The 18,652-nt window shown below is 41.2% G+C and overlaps 1 protein-coding gene and 1 pseudogene across 1 annotated transcript in view; both read right to left on the minus strand.

Moving 5' to 3' along the window:
* LNPEP (leucyl and cystinyl aminopeptidase) overlaps nt 1–18,652 on the minus strand; it is a 64,103-nt gene that overhangs the window by 23,074 nt on the left and 22,377 nt on the right. Inside the window, exons 3-8 of the mRNA XM_072992504.2 lie at nt 18,409–18,547; nt 15,841–15,972; nt 15,027–15,147; nt 7,783–7,937; nt 6,831–6,944; nt 2,281–2,412 (exon numbers count right to left, since the gene is read on the minus strand). Coding sequence (XP_072848605.2) covers nt 2,281–2,412; nt 6,831–6,944; nt 7,783–7,937; nt 15,027–15,147; nt 15,841–15,972; nt 18,409–18,547 — 793 coding nt within the window. The remainder of the gene's footprint in view (nt 1–2,280; nt 2,413–6,830; nt 6,945–7,782; nt 7,938–15,026; nt 15,148–15,840; nt 15,973–18,408; nt 18,548–18,652) is intronic.
* On the minus strand, nt 12,803–12,953 carry LOC140705191 (U1 spliceosomal RNA; annotated as a pseudogene).

Genomic DNA, 18,652 nt, shown 5'->3' on the forward strand with positions numbered 1-18,652 from the left:
CTGACCACTGTTGTACAAAACAAATACTCTGGTAAATTTAGATTTATGAGTTTTGTATTAAGCTATCCTTTACAGAACAGCACTGTGAATACACAAATTAATGGAAAAAGATGCCAGAAGGTTCTGGAATAATGTATGTTTGAATCAAACATATCTCTAAATGTCTGTCAACTACCAAGCATTCTCAAAAATATTTTATATTAATTGTGTGTGAAAAAAATATCTGAAAGAAGGCCCACATATAATACCCGGGTAGGTATATTCTACACCTGTTTCGTACAGGGATGGAAACTTAAAAGGAAGTAAGGGTGATTCTGTGTTGCTAATGTAAAATTTTGTGATGAATTTACTGCTAAAATCTTTCTGCTTCAACTGAGAAGAGACTACTGACAAGTTTCAAAATTCTGCACTGGGCAATATCTTTACTGAATCATTAAAAATTACAAAGAAGTTATGTTTTTGAGAAGTCTCATGAAGAGTTTTCCAGAAGTCTTCATGAGAGGCAAAGATAGTATAAAATGGGGGCTGAGGACTAATTTTAGAGTATTTCCTTCAATTGCTTCTAAGGATGGATCACACTTTTTCTGTTTTACTAGTATGCCAGTTTGTGCCACCACTCTATCACACGCATAGCTTTCACTGTTGATGCATATGAAGGAGCCAATGGAGCATGGAAATATGATCCTATGCAAGCTGGAATACTTTCCAACCCTTATTCATTCCACCCCATGGGCAAGGACAACTGCAGCGATCCTGAGGAAGCCCATGTGATTAGTTCTGGTACAAAAACGGGTTGCCATAAAGCAGCAGCTGCCACAGAAAGAAATATAAAACAGCCTCCATTATGCTTTTCTATGTGTTTTTTGTTGTTTCCAGATATCTGCAAAACTGGACAGGACCTGGAGATCGCAAACAGCTGGGACAGTTGAAGATAACGCAGCTAAGGAGTCAGAAGGATAGTATGTCCCTGTATTATCAACCCCCTCCCTCTCATCTAGACAGCTCTGGGCTATGCAGGAAACTTCACCTCTAGTCATGCTAACAGATGTGAAGGTAAAAAGCTGCTCTTAGCTTTCCTTTAATTTGAACAGGATGTGGTCCAGCTACAGATTATAATGGATTGGAAATAGCAAAAGGAAAAAAATAGTTCACATAAATCTATTTTATACACATTCATAAGGGAATCTGAATCGCCACAATCTGTTCAGATACCATTTTCCCTCTTTCTGTCCTTAGAAATATTCGTGGGTGGATAAGAACTATTTTATTTACAAGTGCATTTGTAGAAAGCATCAACATTTATACCTTGGGCTTAAAGCAAACACAGCCAAATTACTGTACTGGTATGAAAAGTAATTTTAAATAGCTTCTTACAGTCAAAACAGTTAATCGTAATATATAAAAGGGGGAAATCAGTTGAGTAGTTTATAGAACAAAGGTTTGTGATGGATATTCATGAAAAAAAAGAGGAAGTGAGAAATCTGAGTTCTATCTAAACACTTATAAATTATAGTTGTTATAACATTGTCCACTCTTTTAATCACAGCTAAAAATCAAGAGTGCCCCACCATCTTAGACATTCATTCCATTTTATTTTATTTTTCAGTTGACCAGCATGTACCACAACTTTACATTAATCATGGCTATCTGTAAAAGATTCAGAGCAACTTTAAAATTGTGGTGAGTGCTAATCCTGGAGACTGGTTTAGATATAACACAGCAACATTGTTTGGAACTGCCATGTCCAAAATAAAAATTCTCATTACGACATACAGACTCTGATGGAAAAGTAATGAAAAGAAGAATATGGTGATGATAGAACATTATTTTCACTAACCCACCATTAAGATCAAAAATAATTTTGGGTTAGAAAAGCACACTTATATTGCACTTCCACCCAAACCAAAGGTTTCTAACTCTCAGAGGAAACGGAGGAAATCACAAGACCCCTGTGTCATGTGTTCTCCCAACCTTACATTTTTGTTTAGTTTTGCATTCAATTATGATCTGTGCCTGCACCAGACATCTTGATGAGAATGCAGAATAGCACATGCATTTTTGCTAAAACTAGATTTAAAAAAAAATACCCACATGGGTATATATGTTTCTGATTATAGCAGTCTCTCGCCACATCTCTCTTACCCCAGTCTAGAAACATTTATTTCCCTTTTAGCTCCTGACCTGTGGCTGGCCACACTACAACTGTGATTTAAAACATATTTGTGTGAACTCTGCATTTATACTGATTAAAAGCACATTTGCCAGCACTTTTAAAGTTACCTTGACATAGGAGATTGCATCAAACATTTCTTCAATTTCTTCTGATGACTCGACAGCAAGGGAAACAGCATGAGATGAATTCATGAAATCTTTGTTCATGATCCTAAATCGTAGATCTAGAAAAGAGTCATCCTGAAGAAAGGGATAAATCTAGATTAACAAAAGTAGAGGCTCACCATTTGTGCATTCTGGTGCGTAAGTTTAACAGGGTGAATATATATATGGATACTTCTTAATGATGATCAACGGAAGAATAATCACCAATCAATAAATAGTGGGAAAATTCAAAGAATACTCCTTTCCATATTATAGTGTGTGGTAGGTTCTTTTCAGCAACTCCCCATTTACATTTGAAAAACAGCCCTGACAATTTCTTTGTGTTTGGGTTAGAAGTGGTTAACTGATTTAAAAAAAAGAGTCAGCTTCTGGGATTTTCTCTTGTATGGTGTCACTTTATGAATGGTAGTAAGTAGAGAGGGGCACATATTTTAAAAAAGTACATCACCAAATCTGTTCAAAAATGCTAATTAACTGATTCATATTCATACAAATCAATGCCCCCAATGAATATCAATCAACAAATTCTTCATGATTTTTAATTTGTCAATTCATTTGGTTATAAAACGCCCCCACCCCCAGGCACCTAGATACACCATGTTCAGTGAAGATGGGGTTTCAGATGTCTGTGTTATACATCCATAAAGAGGAAATCCCCCCCCCCCCCGGGCACCTTGAGACACCAAAATTACAGAGAAGCTTCTACTCACTCTCCTATACAATCCTTCCAAGTTTGGTTTCCCCAAACCATATGATAAATGGCACTTTTCTGGGGGAACCCATTTCGTGGGTGGTATAACTTGGATGTCTGAAACCCAATCTTCACCAAATTTAGAGAGACTGTAGAGGAGATTCAGTAGAAGCTTCTCTGTGATTTCAGTGTCTATGGGTGCTTGGGGTGAACTTTCCAGGGGGCCCTCCATGTGGGCGTGTAATTCAGCTGTCTGAAACCCTGTCTTCACCAAACTTGCAGGGCTTCTAGAGGAGACCCAAATTTGATATCTCTAGGTTCTTGGGCAGATTTTTAATAGAGTTTTTACGACAAAATGAATTGACAAATTGATTTGTCAACCTCCAGAACACGGCCAAACAGCCCTAAAATCCCACAACAACCATGATTCATCAATTCATCAGAAAAAAATGTACATCTGTGATTCATCCACCTAGACAAATAACGAATCAAAATGAATCACATTTTTTCTTATTCATACCCATCTCTAGTAGCGAGCTCAAGACAGTAGAGCACCTTGACTGCTGCCATTGGTGTTGTCAACATTCAGGCTAACCTTTGCTGTGTAAAGCTTGGTTCCTACTGGCAACGCAGGCACAATATTGTGCAACAATATTGGGCCATTTCCTGGCATTCTGAATTGTGGATACTGAATTATAATATCCCACATTCATAAACAAGAGGTTTTTTTTTTAAGAATTAGATATTTACTTAGTCATGTGGCTGGCCTTTTGGCAATTTAAGCCTGACAATGTGCAGCATGTAGGTAACAGAATGTGCAGAATAAAAGAGGCATGTAGCATTTCTGAAAGTGGAATATTAATAATTAGCAAATTATGTATTAATATTCCAGTTTCTTACACAGTATCTTAATAAATACACTATGGTAAGATTTAGCAATTTTTGCAATCACCTTGGAAGAACGTCTTTATTTACCCTAAAAGGATAAACCCTGCCATAGTACCCACGCAAATAAGCAAAATCCCAAGGCCAACATTCTACACATTGTACCAGAAAACACAGAAGATTGGGGAGGGGGCTCTAAAGCTATCAGTATGTATGTCTTCTGGATGCAGCATAGTTTCATTCTCATAAACATGATACAACACTGTGGCCAAAAGTTTTTAAGAATAAGCATACAGTGGACCCTTGACTTACAGACGGCTTGACTTACAGAGTTTTTGAGTTACAGACTTCTCTGGCCGCAAAATTTAGGTTTGACTTGCAGACTGAGATTTGACTTACAGACCACAAAAAAACCAAAATGGAACAAAAACGGCCTATTACGGGATTAATCGGTTTTCAATGTGCTCTAGGTCAATGGAGACTTGACTTATAGACTTTTTGACTTGAGAACTGCCTTCCAATACGGATTAAGTTCTCAAGTCAAGACCCCACTGTATTACTAAATATTTTACAGGAATTATGTGTTCACCTCTGACAAGTTACAAATTGCTTCCAGGCAACTAGAAGTGCTGTCCCCATCTCCGTCCCCCACATGATATTCAACACAATAAGGCTTGTGTTATCATAGGCAGGTTAAGTGTCCTGCCTGTTAAAGCTAGACTTTACTCTGGCCACCATCCTTGAGAGCAGGGGGCTCCAAACTTTGGACCTTGAAGGCCAGATCGGATATTTTAAACATTTTTGAGGGCCAAAGGAACAGGAGCATGTGCGTGTATGTGCAGACATGCGTGCGGATGCGCCCCGCTGCTGGCCGCACCCCTACCCACCAGTCTTCATAGACAAAGACAAATCCCCCATCTCTAGTCTCTACTCTTGAATGTATTTTGCATAGGCATAAACATTGAATGCTGAGATTCACTGACACACTGTCCAAGGTCAGCTCAGGGTGACTACACATTCCAGAAGATACTGAGGGGCAATAAGAGGAGGAAGGAGGCAGTCAGTTCTGTAATTCAAGTTGATACCTTTTTTCACTCATTTATATGGAAAGAGAATTGTTGTATTTAATAAAGCAATCTGGCACCACCAAGTGGTAAAATGTTCGTCTTCCTCCGTCAGCAATGCATGTGCATTTTCCTTCTTGAGGTTCTGACTTCAATACATATATTAATAATCTCACCCACACAATAACATGCATGCTGCTTGCAGAGACACGAGCCATTCATTGGTGGTATATATGTGCAAAAAGAAGACCTCAACCTGAGTTCCCTATCTATAGTCTTATAGCTTTTTAACAAAGTTAAATGAGTTTGATTCTGCTAGACATCGCATCAGCAATTACAAAAACATCTGGACAGAGTAATCCGTGTTTTTAAGGGTTCTTTTTTTAAAGTTTACAATGCAAACCCCTTTGTCCTAACTGCATATTTTCAGTAAGTGCTGGAAGACTTTGAAAGTCATAACCTCACCTATATGGCAAGATCTCCCATCTGACAGATATCACTGTCCCAGAGTTAGGGTTTGCAGGGTTGCAGAACCAGGCCTAATTTTACTATCCAAATGATGACACTATCTAGAACCCCAGACTTCTTCATTCCCTCTGAGTTCAGCTACAATTCTCCTAGCAGCTGTGGGAGGAAATGCACAACTCTAGTAGCAATGTATAGTTGATAAGTGTTATCTCTGTTCTAATGCAAATATCTGGGGAAAGATCTGGAACTAAATGAAAAATTTAGATGCATTAGCTTTACAAAAGACTGGCTCTTGGTAGACATGAAGACTGATAGAACTGGTTTGTTGATATAGGTTAACACAGCTGTTTGTGTTTTGAACTCTCCTAAAGGGTATGAATATGGGGGCCTGATAACTGCCTTAGTTCAGAATTCATCATTATACGGTAATATAAATTAGCAGCACTTGTTTTCCTAGCTCTCACACATCTTCTATGCCTTAGGACAAAATATATAATCTTTGTCCACTTGGAAGAGATTTCCTATCTGTAAATAGCAAGTTATTTTATTTTATTAGCTTTGTGTGCACAAAGCATAGATCTAGTGACTGATGCAAGTCATGGAGTACATGGGAATTTCAGGGGTTTACACTATGCTTGATCAGGAACGTCTTTGTTAGCAGATGTAGCATGGGGGTGGGCAACATAACGAGAACACATAAGGACTCCAGGTTCACTCAGACTCTCCTCCCAACTGAAAAAGTAATTTGCTCCAAACATTCCCTTCTGCCTTCTTGGAGATGGAGAGAGTACTTTTCTCCTGGTTTGAGGGCCTCCCCAGCACTTCTGCCCCGCTTTTTAAAAAAGTTAAACCTGGTTTTCAGTTAATGAAAACCTACCGTAGCAACATTGTATGAAAATAAATGTTTAAAAAATAAATATGCAAAATAGTCCTTTTTGACATGCTTCTTTCCAGTAAGCCCATCCTTTTGGGAGGATGGCTGCTCAAAGTGTCAGGAAATCTGATAAATGGCCCATCTGAGATCACTCGCTCCAGTTTAGGAGAATAGATTATAAATGGAAATGATCATAAAAGCAAGGAGCAATATTTTACTATGGAGAGAAGAGGATCACAGGTAACAGTGTAAGACTAGGTAGAACTACATGTGGCTCATTGTTTCACTGTTCCAGAGATACAGACCAGTTTATTTTTGAAAACAAAGAAAGCAACCTAAATAAAAACATAACCATATAGCTTCAGAGGTTATTATTTCACAAGATCATCATATCTTGGAAAAAACTTGACAGCATGTAACAAAAAATGGTTCTGAGACTAAACTAAAATACTGGCCAAATTAAAAGATTTTCTCATACACATTTGGACATGTATCCCATCAAGACACTTACAGTATATAAATCTGAAAAGATCTGCTTCATGGCGAAGTTTTCCATGAAAGTGGCAAACCCTTCATTCAGCCACCAGTCACTCCACCATTTCATAGTTACTAGATTTCCAAACCACTGAGAATACAAAGCACAGACATATTCACATTATTAAATACCATGTCAAAAGATGCAACACTACAGTGTTTAAAAAATACTTCAAAAAGTGCTTAAAAATCTATACTGGAAACTATCTATCATAACAACAGGAAACAGTCCCTGAACTGCTCATGCAGTCTCAAGTATTTTTCACTCCCCCACCCAGCAAAACCACACAGATGTTTACATTTGAGTCTTTGCTGATAAGTTACTGAAGACTGATGTCTGACAACATATTAAGGAACATCTTGTCTGCAGAATTATATTGCTGGTGCAAATTGGCCTAGCTGCATATTTACCTCAAATGTCTAGCTGTGACTATATGTACAAAAATTTCACATTAACACAACTTGACATGTGCAGCTTGTGAATATATGTGGTTCATGCATCCTTGCAACCTAACCTATCCTGTCATCTTTTTCTATTGGTCACTGTAGAAGAGATACAGTATTTTGTCAAAATTAACCTTTCTTGATCTAGGATGAACTTTTTTTCTTCAGATTTTCTGTTTTCATTTGCCATACAGATTTACAACATGAGTCAAATATGACCAGTTCAGCCTATTAGAAAAGTATTGTTTCTATATCATACTGCTCCTATTAGAGATGCACTCTCTGTATGTATGTATATATATTTTCATGTGTGAGGCCACCTCTAGCTTAAAGGTGCATCAAAATTTATTTGTATAAAATTATGACATGAAAAGAACAAGAAAATGGCAAAAAGCATGCTTCTGAGTAAGCAACATGAATCAATCTGCAGTGATTTTAAAAAGCAAAAATCTTGCACCACATATAAGATTGGAGACATTTCACACCTGGTGTGCCAGCTCATGAGCTATCACTCTTGTTACTTTTTTTTTATCCATTGCTGAAGATGTTTTGTTATCATGAAGGAGTGTGGCTTCTTGAAAAGTGATCAATCCCCAGTTTTCCATAGCTGCAGACTGAAAGTCAGGAAGAGCTACCATATCTGTAGGAAGAACAAGAATCATTACTTAAAATAAGCTAGTAGCACCAGCATATGAAGTATCAATAAACTTACTGAACACATCGTTCACATACACTAGATTTTCAGCTCACTCGGCACGTTCTTGTTCTGTGTCAATCATAATGGTTCCACTTTCAAATAACGTACATCAGTCTCACAAACCTCCCCCATCAATCTCCACATCTTTCATAAAAAGCCTTTAAAACTCAATTAGTAAAAGAAACATACACCACCCTCTTGAATAAAACAGTGGGGGACAGTTGAACAATTGCATCTGCAAGTGATTAGCTCCTACTTCTGTGCAAGCATTTATTTTAAAAATTGTAATATATATATATGTATCCATAACCTAGTTTTTTTACGTATTTTGCCCACTGCACTATTACGTAAAAGTCCTGCCCATGCTAGATTATACGTACATACATCATATGTGCATGTATAGTGTTTCTAAGAACATGTGTGTACACTGGAGAGAACCCAAATGAAGTTGTGATTCATGCATTCAATTGTACTCTTCATATAACATGTAGATACATTCAACAATACATGGAAGAAGACTGTGTGGATCTTCAGGCCGCGCCATGGAACAGAAACGGCATTGGTTGCCCTGTGTGATGATCTATTGAGGGAGGCCGACAGGGGCAAAGTGTCTCTGCTGGTCCTCCTCGATATCTCAGCGGCCTTCGATACCATTGACCACGGTATCCTCCTGGGGAGGCTCACTGAGTTGGGAATAGGTGGCCAGGCATTTGCCTGGCTCCGTTCCTTCTTGGAGGACTGTCCCCAGAGAGTACAGCTTGGGGAGAATGTCTCGGCCCCGTGGAGCCTCAATTGTGGGGTCCCACAGGGGTCGATCATCTCCCCAATGCTGTTTAACATCTATATGAGGCCGCTGGGGGGGGTCATCAGGGGGTGTGGAGCTCTGTGCCATCAATATGCGGATGACACACAGCTCTACATCTCCTTTTTTCCAACTGCAGGAGATGCTGTTCTGTCCCTTCGGCGTTGCCTGGAGACCGTACGGGAATGGATGCAGGAGAACGGGCTGAGGCTGAACCCGGACAAGACGGAGGTACTGAGGGTGGGCGCTCCCACAGCTGGGGATTTGGGAAATTCCCTCATTTTGGGGGTTGTGACCCTGCCTGCCAGCGATGGGGTTCGCAGCTTGGGGATTCATCTGGACCCGGCGCTCACTATGGAAACTCAGGTGGCGTCGGTGGTCCATGCCGCATTTTTCCATCTTAGGTGGATAGCCCAGCTGCGACTCTACCTTGACGTGGGGGCTCTCACTACTTTGGTACATGCGCTTTTAATCTCAAGATTAGACCACTGTAATGCACTCTACGTGGGGCTACCTTTGAGGCTGCTGTGGAAACTACAGGTGGTGCAGAATGCTGCGGCCAGACTACTTAGTGGAGTGAGAAGATACCAACATATCTCCCCTACTCTGGCTGCACTGCATTGGCTGCCCATCCGATTCCGCATCGACTTCAAAGTATTGATGCTTACTTATAAAGCCCTAAACGGTTTAGGACCTCAATACCTGGTGGAACGCCTTCTCCCACCAAGATCTACCCGTGTCACTCGTGCGAGCCAGGAGGTGAGGCTGAGGAGCCTGACGCCGAGAGAGGCCGGGAAGGAAAAGACCAGAAATCGGGCCTTCTCGGTGGTGGCTCCTCGCCTATGGAACAACTTACTTCCTGAGATGTGCGCGGCTCCCTCGCTGGGCATTTTTAAGAAACAATTAAAAACACTCATGTATAGGCAGGCCTTCCCAACAGTTAATCCCTGGCGATCTTTCCCTTCTTATACTCTTTTGATCTTTATCTTTGTTTACTTGTAATGTTTTTAAAATTTATTGTTGGTTGGATTGTAAGCCGCCTAGAGTGGTCGAATGTGACCAGATAGGCGGGATAGAAATGAAATGAAATGAAATGAAATGAAATGAAATGAAATGAAATGAAATAAATAAATAAATAAATAAATAAATAAATAAATAAATAAATAAAATATCTTCATGTTGTATGAAGTAGTCGTACAACCATACAAGTATCAATATTGTTCATTCATTATTTATAAATTTATCATCCATTCTTAAAGTTTGTTTTCTACCACAGAGGTTCCCAACCCCCGGTCCGTAACCGGTAGCGGTCTGCAACCTGTCCAGGACCCGTGAGCACTGTCGCGCACATGTGCACGAGCATGTTGCGCCCTGCACTCACATTGTGCATAGGCACGCACAGTACCCCCCCCGCAAGCGCCATTGAGCACATGCACACGAGCACGTTCCACCCATGAGCACACTTGTGTACATGTATGTGAGCGGGGGGAGCGCATGCACATGAGAGAGCTCAGCCCCCCTGCAGCTGCGCCACACACCCCCAACCAGTTCACGGTTGGGAAAAGGTTGGGGACCACTGGTCTACCATATCCCACCCATAACAGAAATATACGTACCATCTCTCCCAATCTAGTTTAAAAGTCTTTTGATTAATTTTCCTAAATATTTTTTCAAAAACATTATTTGAAGTTGTTCTTCCCATATTTAGCAAGGCTTGGTTTACGAAGTGGCATTTTACTCATCTAATTCAGAGGTCGACAACCCCCAGTCCGTGGCCCAGTGCCAGTCCGTGGCCTGAGCCGGACCATGCCGCAAAGACACACTCCCCTTCCCACAGCTTTGTGCACACACGCGTGTGCCAGCACCGGCATGAACGCTCCCCCACCCCTTCATGCATGCGCCTGAGTGAATGGGTGGGCGGGCGCATGGGCAGGCATGCAAGTGCTCCTGTGTATGTGCAAAGGGTTGGGGGAGTGCTCAGCTGGTGCTGGCGCACGCGTGCTCCCCCACCACCTTGCACGGGGGGCTGCCCCACCTTCCTCAGAGGCTCAGCCGGTCCACGGTCCAAAAAAGGTTGGGGACCGCTGATCTAATTCATTTCTCTCTCTCTCTCTCTCTCTGTCAAAGCAATTATAAACATTTTGATTTAGATAAAACTAATTATTATTAGGTATACAGTATTTAGAATTAGTTTACCCTTCCTTTCTTCTGGAGGCGCCTGGGGACTATGCAGCTTGCTCAAGGCTATACAGGCTGGTTGTTCTCATGGGATGCACCGTGGGAAATAAAAGTCCCAACATCTTGTTCCTCAGCCAGATACTTAGCTCTGCAACAACATCTGCTATTCTCTAGGCCAGTGGTCCCCAACCTTTTCTGAACCACAGACCAGTTGGGGGGGCAGGCCGCACCTGCACAGATGGGCGGGGGGCGCTTGCGCGTATGCACGGATGGGCAGAGTGTGCTCACAGATGGGCCGGGCGCGCTCTCGTGCATGCGTGGATGGGCGGGACACACTCATGGGTGGGCGGGGCACCAATGCATGCGGGTGGGGTGCATGGGGGGAGTGCATGCGGGGGCAAGAGAGATATCTGTCTCTGCAGCCTGGTTCTGCCATGGCCACGGACCGGCACTCGGCCACCGACTGGCGGTTGGGGACCCCTCTCTAAGCGATTATTCTTATATGTTGACTCTTCCATGCTAGCTAGAAAAACTTGAAAAATAATTGTTTAAATGTAAGTCACTGGGACCAATCTGTCCAGATGTTCTATTGACATGGTTCAAAGGTCCTTCAATGAGTGAACCAATTTATATCACTACTCAATGTCCTCTCAGCCTTCACTTGAACTGGGAACATGCAGCATGTTAACACCCAAGTTACTAAACAGGGAGAGTTCAAGACTGTATAGTCTTATTAACATAAAACCAATATCTCTTCTTCTCACAGAGAGGTGCCTCATCTTCAATTCCTATGATGAAAGTTGGCAGTCCATATTCCTCTAATTTCCTAATGGGGAAAGTTGTATTACAGTCTGGTTTCTTTGTTTGTTTGTTTGTTTTTTGAAGAATTTAACAAAATTAACAAATTACTTTATATATGTAACAGAAAAATTGTGGTGTTTAAACATTTCATCAGTGAAACTGACAGATTCCCTGTATTGCTAATAGCCTTCTAGATATAAAATGTATTCACAAAATAAAAATAAAGAAGGCCAAGCCACTGCGGTCCACAGATTCTCCCTATATAAACCTGTGCTATCACTAAGATCTACTTGGGAAGCCCTCCTCCATGTCCTACCATTGAGAACAATTCATTATGTGAAGACATGGGGGAGGGCTTACTTGGCTGTAGCACTCTGACTGTGGGATGCCTTCCCCTTAGAACACTGGCATTGTTTCAACATCAAGTCAAAACATGCATACTTATCAGATCATTTGGGGGTTGAGGATTGTAGCCTGCACAGTTTTTAGGGTTTTAATTTTGTATTTTAAACAGTTTAATTGTAAACAGTGTTAAAGATCTTATGTTTTCAAATGGTTTCATATGGCTTTGTTATATGCCATGGAGTCCTGCAATACAGCATGTATTTAAATGTTTTAAATCTGACTGCTGGACAACGTATAAAAGAAAATTAGTCAAGTGTTGCATAAAACATATCCCTCTCCGAACGTATTTAAAATGCTCTGATTCGATGTACCGTACTTTTGCTCCATAAGACACACTTCCCCCCCAAAAAAGTGGGGGGAAAATATGTGCGTCTTATGGAGCGAATACAGTAAAAAAGGGTTCAGCCACCACCACCCAGAAGCCTCCCACTGCCATGCTGGGAGGCCTCTCAACTGGCACCAAAAACTGCTTGCTGTTTGGACCTCACCATTCTGCATTGCTGGCTTTCCAGGATCTGCTTCTTGCAGCCCACCTGGAAAACCAGCAAGGCTAATAGGCCTATGGCAGCAGGCAATGAAAACAGCCAAGGACCAAAGGGGGAAAAAGTAATTCTAGAAAAACCAGGGGAAACCACACAGTCCCCTACTTAGGCAGTTGATTTTCCCACATTTGGGGAAATCACAGGGGTCAGCACATCCAGAGTGCAATAGATGAGCCTTACCCTGAGAAAACCACTTCTACAATAATGGTATGTTCCCTGCCAGGTATGAGTTGCAATGGCCCCTGAAAATTCTTCCCCTTTCTGTGCCCTATCCCCCAAAGGCATGGTGACCCCCCGGCAGTACCTCCTGATCAGAGCAGGGCTGAAAAGCCCCGGTCCTGAAAGAGGCCAAGAGACCTACTCAGTGTTTTGGGGTGCCCCACAGGACCCCCATCAGGGGCTGGAATGTTCCTCCCACAATCCTCCAGTGCACAGATATTAGCATACCTAATATGCAGGGAAAGCGGGGAAATTCAAACTTTCAGTTAGTGAAGAGGCTGCTTGTCTGCTTCCTTGCTAGTCCAAGCAGTTAGATTGCTGGGAGAGAGACCTGGGACTGCCTGGTATTGTCGTTTTAAAATGTAAAATGTAGTTTAAAAGCTGATTGTTTTGGCTTAAACTGTGCTTGGGTGAAAAGGTGCTCCGTTTGAGCTGAAACCTGCTTGTGTAGAAACGTGCATAGGGGTACTTGCTTTAAAAGCTGCTTGTTTTGGGTTAAACTGTGCTTGGGTGAAAAGGTGCTCCGTTTGAGCTGAAACCTGCTTGTGTAGAAACGTGCATAGGGGTACTTGCTTTAAAAGCTGCCTGCAAAGCCTTTCAGACCAACGCTGATCAGCTGTTAGGTGGGGAGAGGGGAAGGGGAAGGAGCAGGAGCGGAGAAGAGCACAAAATGGCTGCTATCTGCCAGGTGCCTGCTGGCTTTTACCTGTTTGGGGCTATTTTTTTGGCTGTTCTGGGGTCTACCAAGGCACTGTGAAGAGCAAGGCTCAGTCTACAGTACCTGGTAAGTGACTTTCTTTTACTTTTTTTAAGTTTCTGACCTTTCCCCCCCCCCCCATAAAAATGCATTAATTTTCAATGCATTTCTATGGGAAATTTGGATTCAACTTGCAAACTTTTCAACTAGTTCTGGACATCTAATACGAGAATGTATTTCCAAAGGGTGTTGCAGCAAGGAAACTAACTGTGCCTCGTGACTTCTAACTGGATTACAGTACCTGCTTCCTGATTTCTGCTACTATAGTTTGTATTCAGGTTTGGTTTTTTTTGGCTCATCAAGAACATTGTTCATGGCTTTGTCTGGCCTAACCTGTTGTGCCTTAAAGGTAAAGGTAAAGGTTCCCCTTGACAATTCTTGTCCAGTCGTGTTCGACTCTAGGGGGCGGTGCTCATCCCCGTTTCCAGGCTGTAGAGCCAGTGTTTTGTCCAAAGACAATCTTCCGTGGTCACATGGCTAGTGCAACTTAGACACGGAATGCTGTTACCTTCCCACCAAGGTGGTTCCTATTTATCTACTTGCATTTGCATGCTTTCGAACCACTATGTTGGCGGGAGCTGGGACAAGCGACGGGCGCTCACTCCGTCGCGTGGATTCGATCTTACGACTGCTTGGTCTTCTGACCCTGCAGCACAGGCTTCTGCGGTTTAGCCCACAGTGCCACCACGTCCCTGTTGTGCCTTTCATGCTATAAACGTTCAATTATGTCAGAAAATGGAGATTTGGTCTTATGCTGAGCATGTGCTACTGCTGGTGAATGGGATTGGGTTAAGCTTTGTGTTGCTGTTCTTTTGCATAACCTAAAGTAAATAAGGAAAACCAGCTGTTAAATAGTTTAATTCCACTATTTATCCTTCACACAACCAAAAAAGGACCTCTCAATGCAGTGCCAAATCAGACAAACCATTTCTAACTTAATATAGGCTTGAGCTGTAGCTGGGCATAGTTGCACAACAATCTCATCTGTCATTGAGACATTTCTATAAGCATGGGGAGGAGGTGGATGAAAGGAAATGTAAAATATAGGTAGAGTGGTATAGGTCTTATCACTGGCTGATAACGGTCTATATTAATGCCACTGTTGACTGCTGTTCACTTTACATGGTTCAAATGTTATTCTGTTATAGTTTATTAAATATTTTATTACACTATTTGGTTCAGAATATATTTTCCCTGTGTTCCTCCTCTAAAAATTAAGTACGTCTTAAGGTCCAGTGTGTCTTATGGAGCAAAAAATATGGTTATTTCTGTAACACAAAACATGGTCCCATTACAGTCCCATAACGAAATGATGTACAATCTCTTACCTAATTTTTGGAGAGGGTATGTAATATTGAAATACTTCTGGTAGAACTCAATAAGTTTCAGTGCTGTATCCAAAGCATATTCTGTATGCCCTGACTTTTCTGGAACAGCATAGACAGACACCTATTACAATGACACAATATGTAAATCAAACAAAATCTGCCATAGTACAAATGTTTTCTTTACCTATAGTTATTAATACCGCCCCATACAATGTCTTAGTTGGATCAGCAATAGATGCCTGATGATGCCAAAAGAAACAAACCAAAGAAGCACCTACTCTTCCTTCAGCCAGTCATTCACAATATCTCCCATACCCTCAATTCCTTGTAGACTGACAAATACAGACTGGATGATTTATACGGTTTAGCTGAACACTGAGATCATTTATAACAACCTGACACTGACAAAACAAGCAATTATAGATCAAGGCTGATTCCAGTTGATTCCATCCAAGAAACTATAATTTACTAGTAAGCTCTGTTCAGGTGTTTAGTGTGAAATCATGTAGGGCTTAAGGGGTAGTATGACACAGGGACGTAGATAAGTCCCACCTTCTAACACCAATCCATTTTGGAAGGCATGCAGCATTTACAGCACCTATACAGAATTTCTTGCTGAAAATGCAGGGCTGCAGGACTTCCATAATAATAGGGATGCAGTAGTGCAGTATACATGAGCACTCCCATTCCCACCAACATTTGAACCCTACATTCTTTCAGGCTGAACTCCTGGATATAACTACAGCTTGCCTACACAGCAACTGCATCTTAAAGAGTGTTCTAAAAAATGAGGAAAAGCTGGATATCCACTTACCAGAACCTTATTTGTTTCTTTAGTAATATTTGCCAGATTTCCAACAATGACAGCTACTAGGTAAGTGCTCATTTTTAAACTCACAATGAATTCATCTTCCACTAATCCATCTGCCAGGGGGTTGGTTGCTTTCTGGAAACACAAACAGCATGTCAAAATCTGAAATGTAAATAGAAATCTGGAAGCCCTGGAAAAGGAGGACATCTCAGGCATGGCCTGCTTTATGTTAAGACAGAAACAGAAAGTGATGTCAACATGTACAGGCTAGAATGGGCACTAATATACATAATGTAAAGTGTCAGACCGGGAGAAGAACAATTGTGGCCCTCCAGGTTTCTTCATAAATCCTTTATCATCAGGCATCAAAAACAAAACGATATTGCTTTATGAAACACAACATGAATATATTGCCTGAAATCCAGTTTGTAGTGTAAGCCAAAGCATTAAGTTCCACCCATCCCTCCATGCTAAACAAAATGCTCCTGCTGCAATTCTCAAGGTGTGAATACACACAGAACAAGCCAGGGGTGCTTTGTTTATGAGGAAGCAATGGGTGGAAAGTTACGTACACTATGAACAGGATTTCAGCCACTGTGTTTGCCAGAAATCCTCTCAAAGGATTTCCAAGCCATCTTTTGTGAATGTCTTAAGAGTTTTATCTTCTAGGTTTAGGTAGTCTCTCTTTGTTGTTGTTGTTGTTGTTGTTGTTTGTTTAGTCGTTAAGTAGTGTTCGACTCTTTGTGACCCCATGGAACAGAGCACGCCAGGCCCTCCTGTCTTCCACTGCCTCCCTCAAATTCATGTCAGTAGCTTCGATGACACTGCCCAACCATCTCGTCCTCTGTCATCCCCTTCTCCTCCTGCCTTCACACTTTCCCAATGTGATTCAGAGTCTTTCTAGGGAGTCTTCTCATGAGATGGCCAAAGTATTGGAGCCTCAGCTTCAGGATCTGTCCTTCCAGTGAGCACTCACATCTCTTACCCTCTACCTATTCACAAACACTCGTCAGACTCCTATTTGCTTTTGCATTTAAGTTAAGAGTGATCACATAAGCATTTCTCCTCTTCTGCAGACTCATCGCACTGGCTGTAAAATCGGGCACACAGCCAGTTGCTTGACTGACCATGCAAAGAGAAACCAGAGGAAGGGGGGGGGGTAACACTGCACAGCTGCCTTTACAATTGCCTTTTATCCAACTGGATTTTGGCCAGTTACTGTAACCCCATCAGTTGACTTGGACTGTATGCACTAGTTAACATGTTCACCACTGAAAATCTTTCTGCTTTCTTGGAACACCATAGGAAGTTAACTAATCTCAGACAAACAGACTGAACTGGCTCAAAAAACTTCATAGGTTTAATTTCCAAGTTAAAAAACTTTAATAAAACAATAAAAGATCAAGCTTTCGACAAGGAAAAACATCCTGTCGTCTTCAGGATTGCAATGTTAACCATTGCAACTAATCCTTCTCATCAGTGTTCTTCGTTTTCTCTTCTTTATCTGACTCCTCATCATGGTACATGGGCAGAATTTTTATTACCATATTTTTGCGTCTATAAGATGCTATTTTTTCCTAAAATCATTACACTAAAAATCAAGGGGCATCTTTTACATAGAAATAAGCTGAGAACATGGAGAGAACAAAATGTCCTGTGCCTTGCCTCTGTAAACAGGCTTCCTTCAATCCCGAGGCTTAGCTTCTTACAGTCAGGAGACTTAGCTTCCTCCGATCATGAGCCTTATAGAATTGACATCAACTAATGATGATGTACAAACCAATTGGAACACACCTTGTTGGAGGTGGAGCCTGCAGGCTCAGATTCAACAGGGACTCCTAATGTCTGAGCATTCTGAGTCCAGAGGCTGAATCATCGAAGTTTTCTTGATTTTTGAATCAGAAAAGGGGGGTGTTTCATAAATGGAAAAATATGGTACATATCCCCCCATTAATCAGCAAAGAATTTTCTTCACCCGATTTTGAATTACACACACCAGTAAAAATAATAATCAAAAAGTTACACCAATTTACTATAGCCACATAAAACTAATGTATTCAAGGTCATGCTGTCTTGTTTCCTACCTAAGGCATCACAGCCTCCCTGTACCACCACTGGATGTTCCAGTGGAAAGTACAGAACTGATTATTTATTTATTTATTTATTTAATTTATATGCCGCCCACACTACCCAAAGGTGATTAAATTTGTTGGTCAGGACAAAGGGAAGCAGGCTATTCCCTTAATGCCCTGTTTGTAGATTTCCCAGAGGCACGGAGCAGGCTATTGTGAGAAACAAGATTATAAGGCTCTTTAATCTGATCCAGCAAGTATTTTCTTATATTCTTAATGTTCACATTCACTGATGAACACTGTCAAAGGATAATGCCCACACCTTTTTTTCCATCATACAAACAAGATTAAAACAGAACATATTATCATGATATCAAATCCGTACCAAGTAGCAAAATTATTCTATTTTGTGACAAAAACAATGAATAAGTGATTATACAAATTGTAGAGCATACAAGATTATCCATTCTGCAAAGAGAAGGGAATGGCTTGACTCTACCTTTGGCATATTCGACAGAGCAAAATGATCCTTTTCTCTTTTGACCTTAATTTGAAAAGTGGCTTTGAAGGCTGGTTCATCAAAGCAAGGAAATGCTGATCTTGCTGCCAGGGGCTCAAATTGAGTTGCTGCAAGCTGCCTGACAAAAGCAAAATAGATTTACATTTAAAATGTATATTCGTAAAAGCAAAACAAATGAAAAAATTAAAATCCTAGCCTTACTGTTCAAGGAAGACAATCAGTA

Source organism: Pogona vitticeps, chromosome 2, assembly GCF_051106095.1.
Source record: "Pogona vitticeps strain Pit_001003342236 chromosome 2, PviZW2.1, whole genome shotgun sequence".
Lineage (NCBI taxonomy): Eukaryota > Metazoa > Chordata > Lepidosauria > Squamata > Agamidae > Pogona > Pogona vitticeps.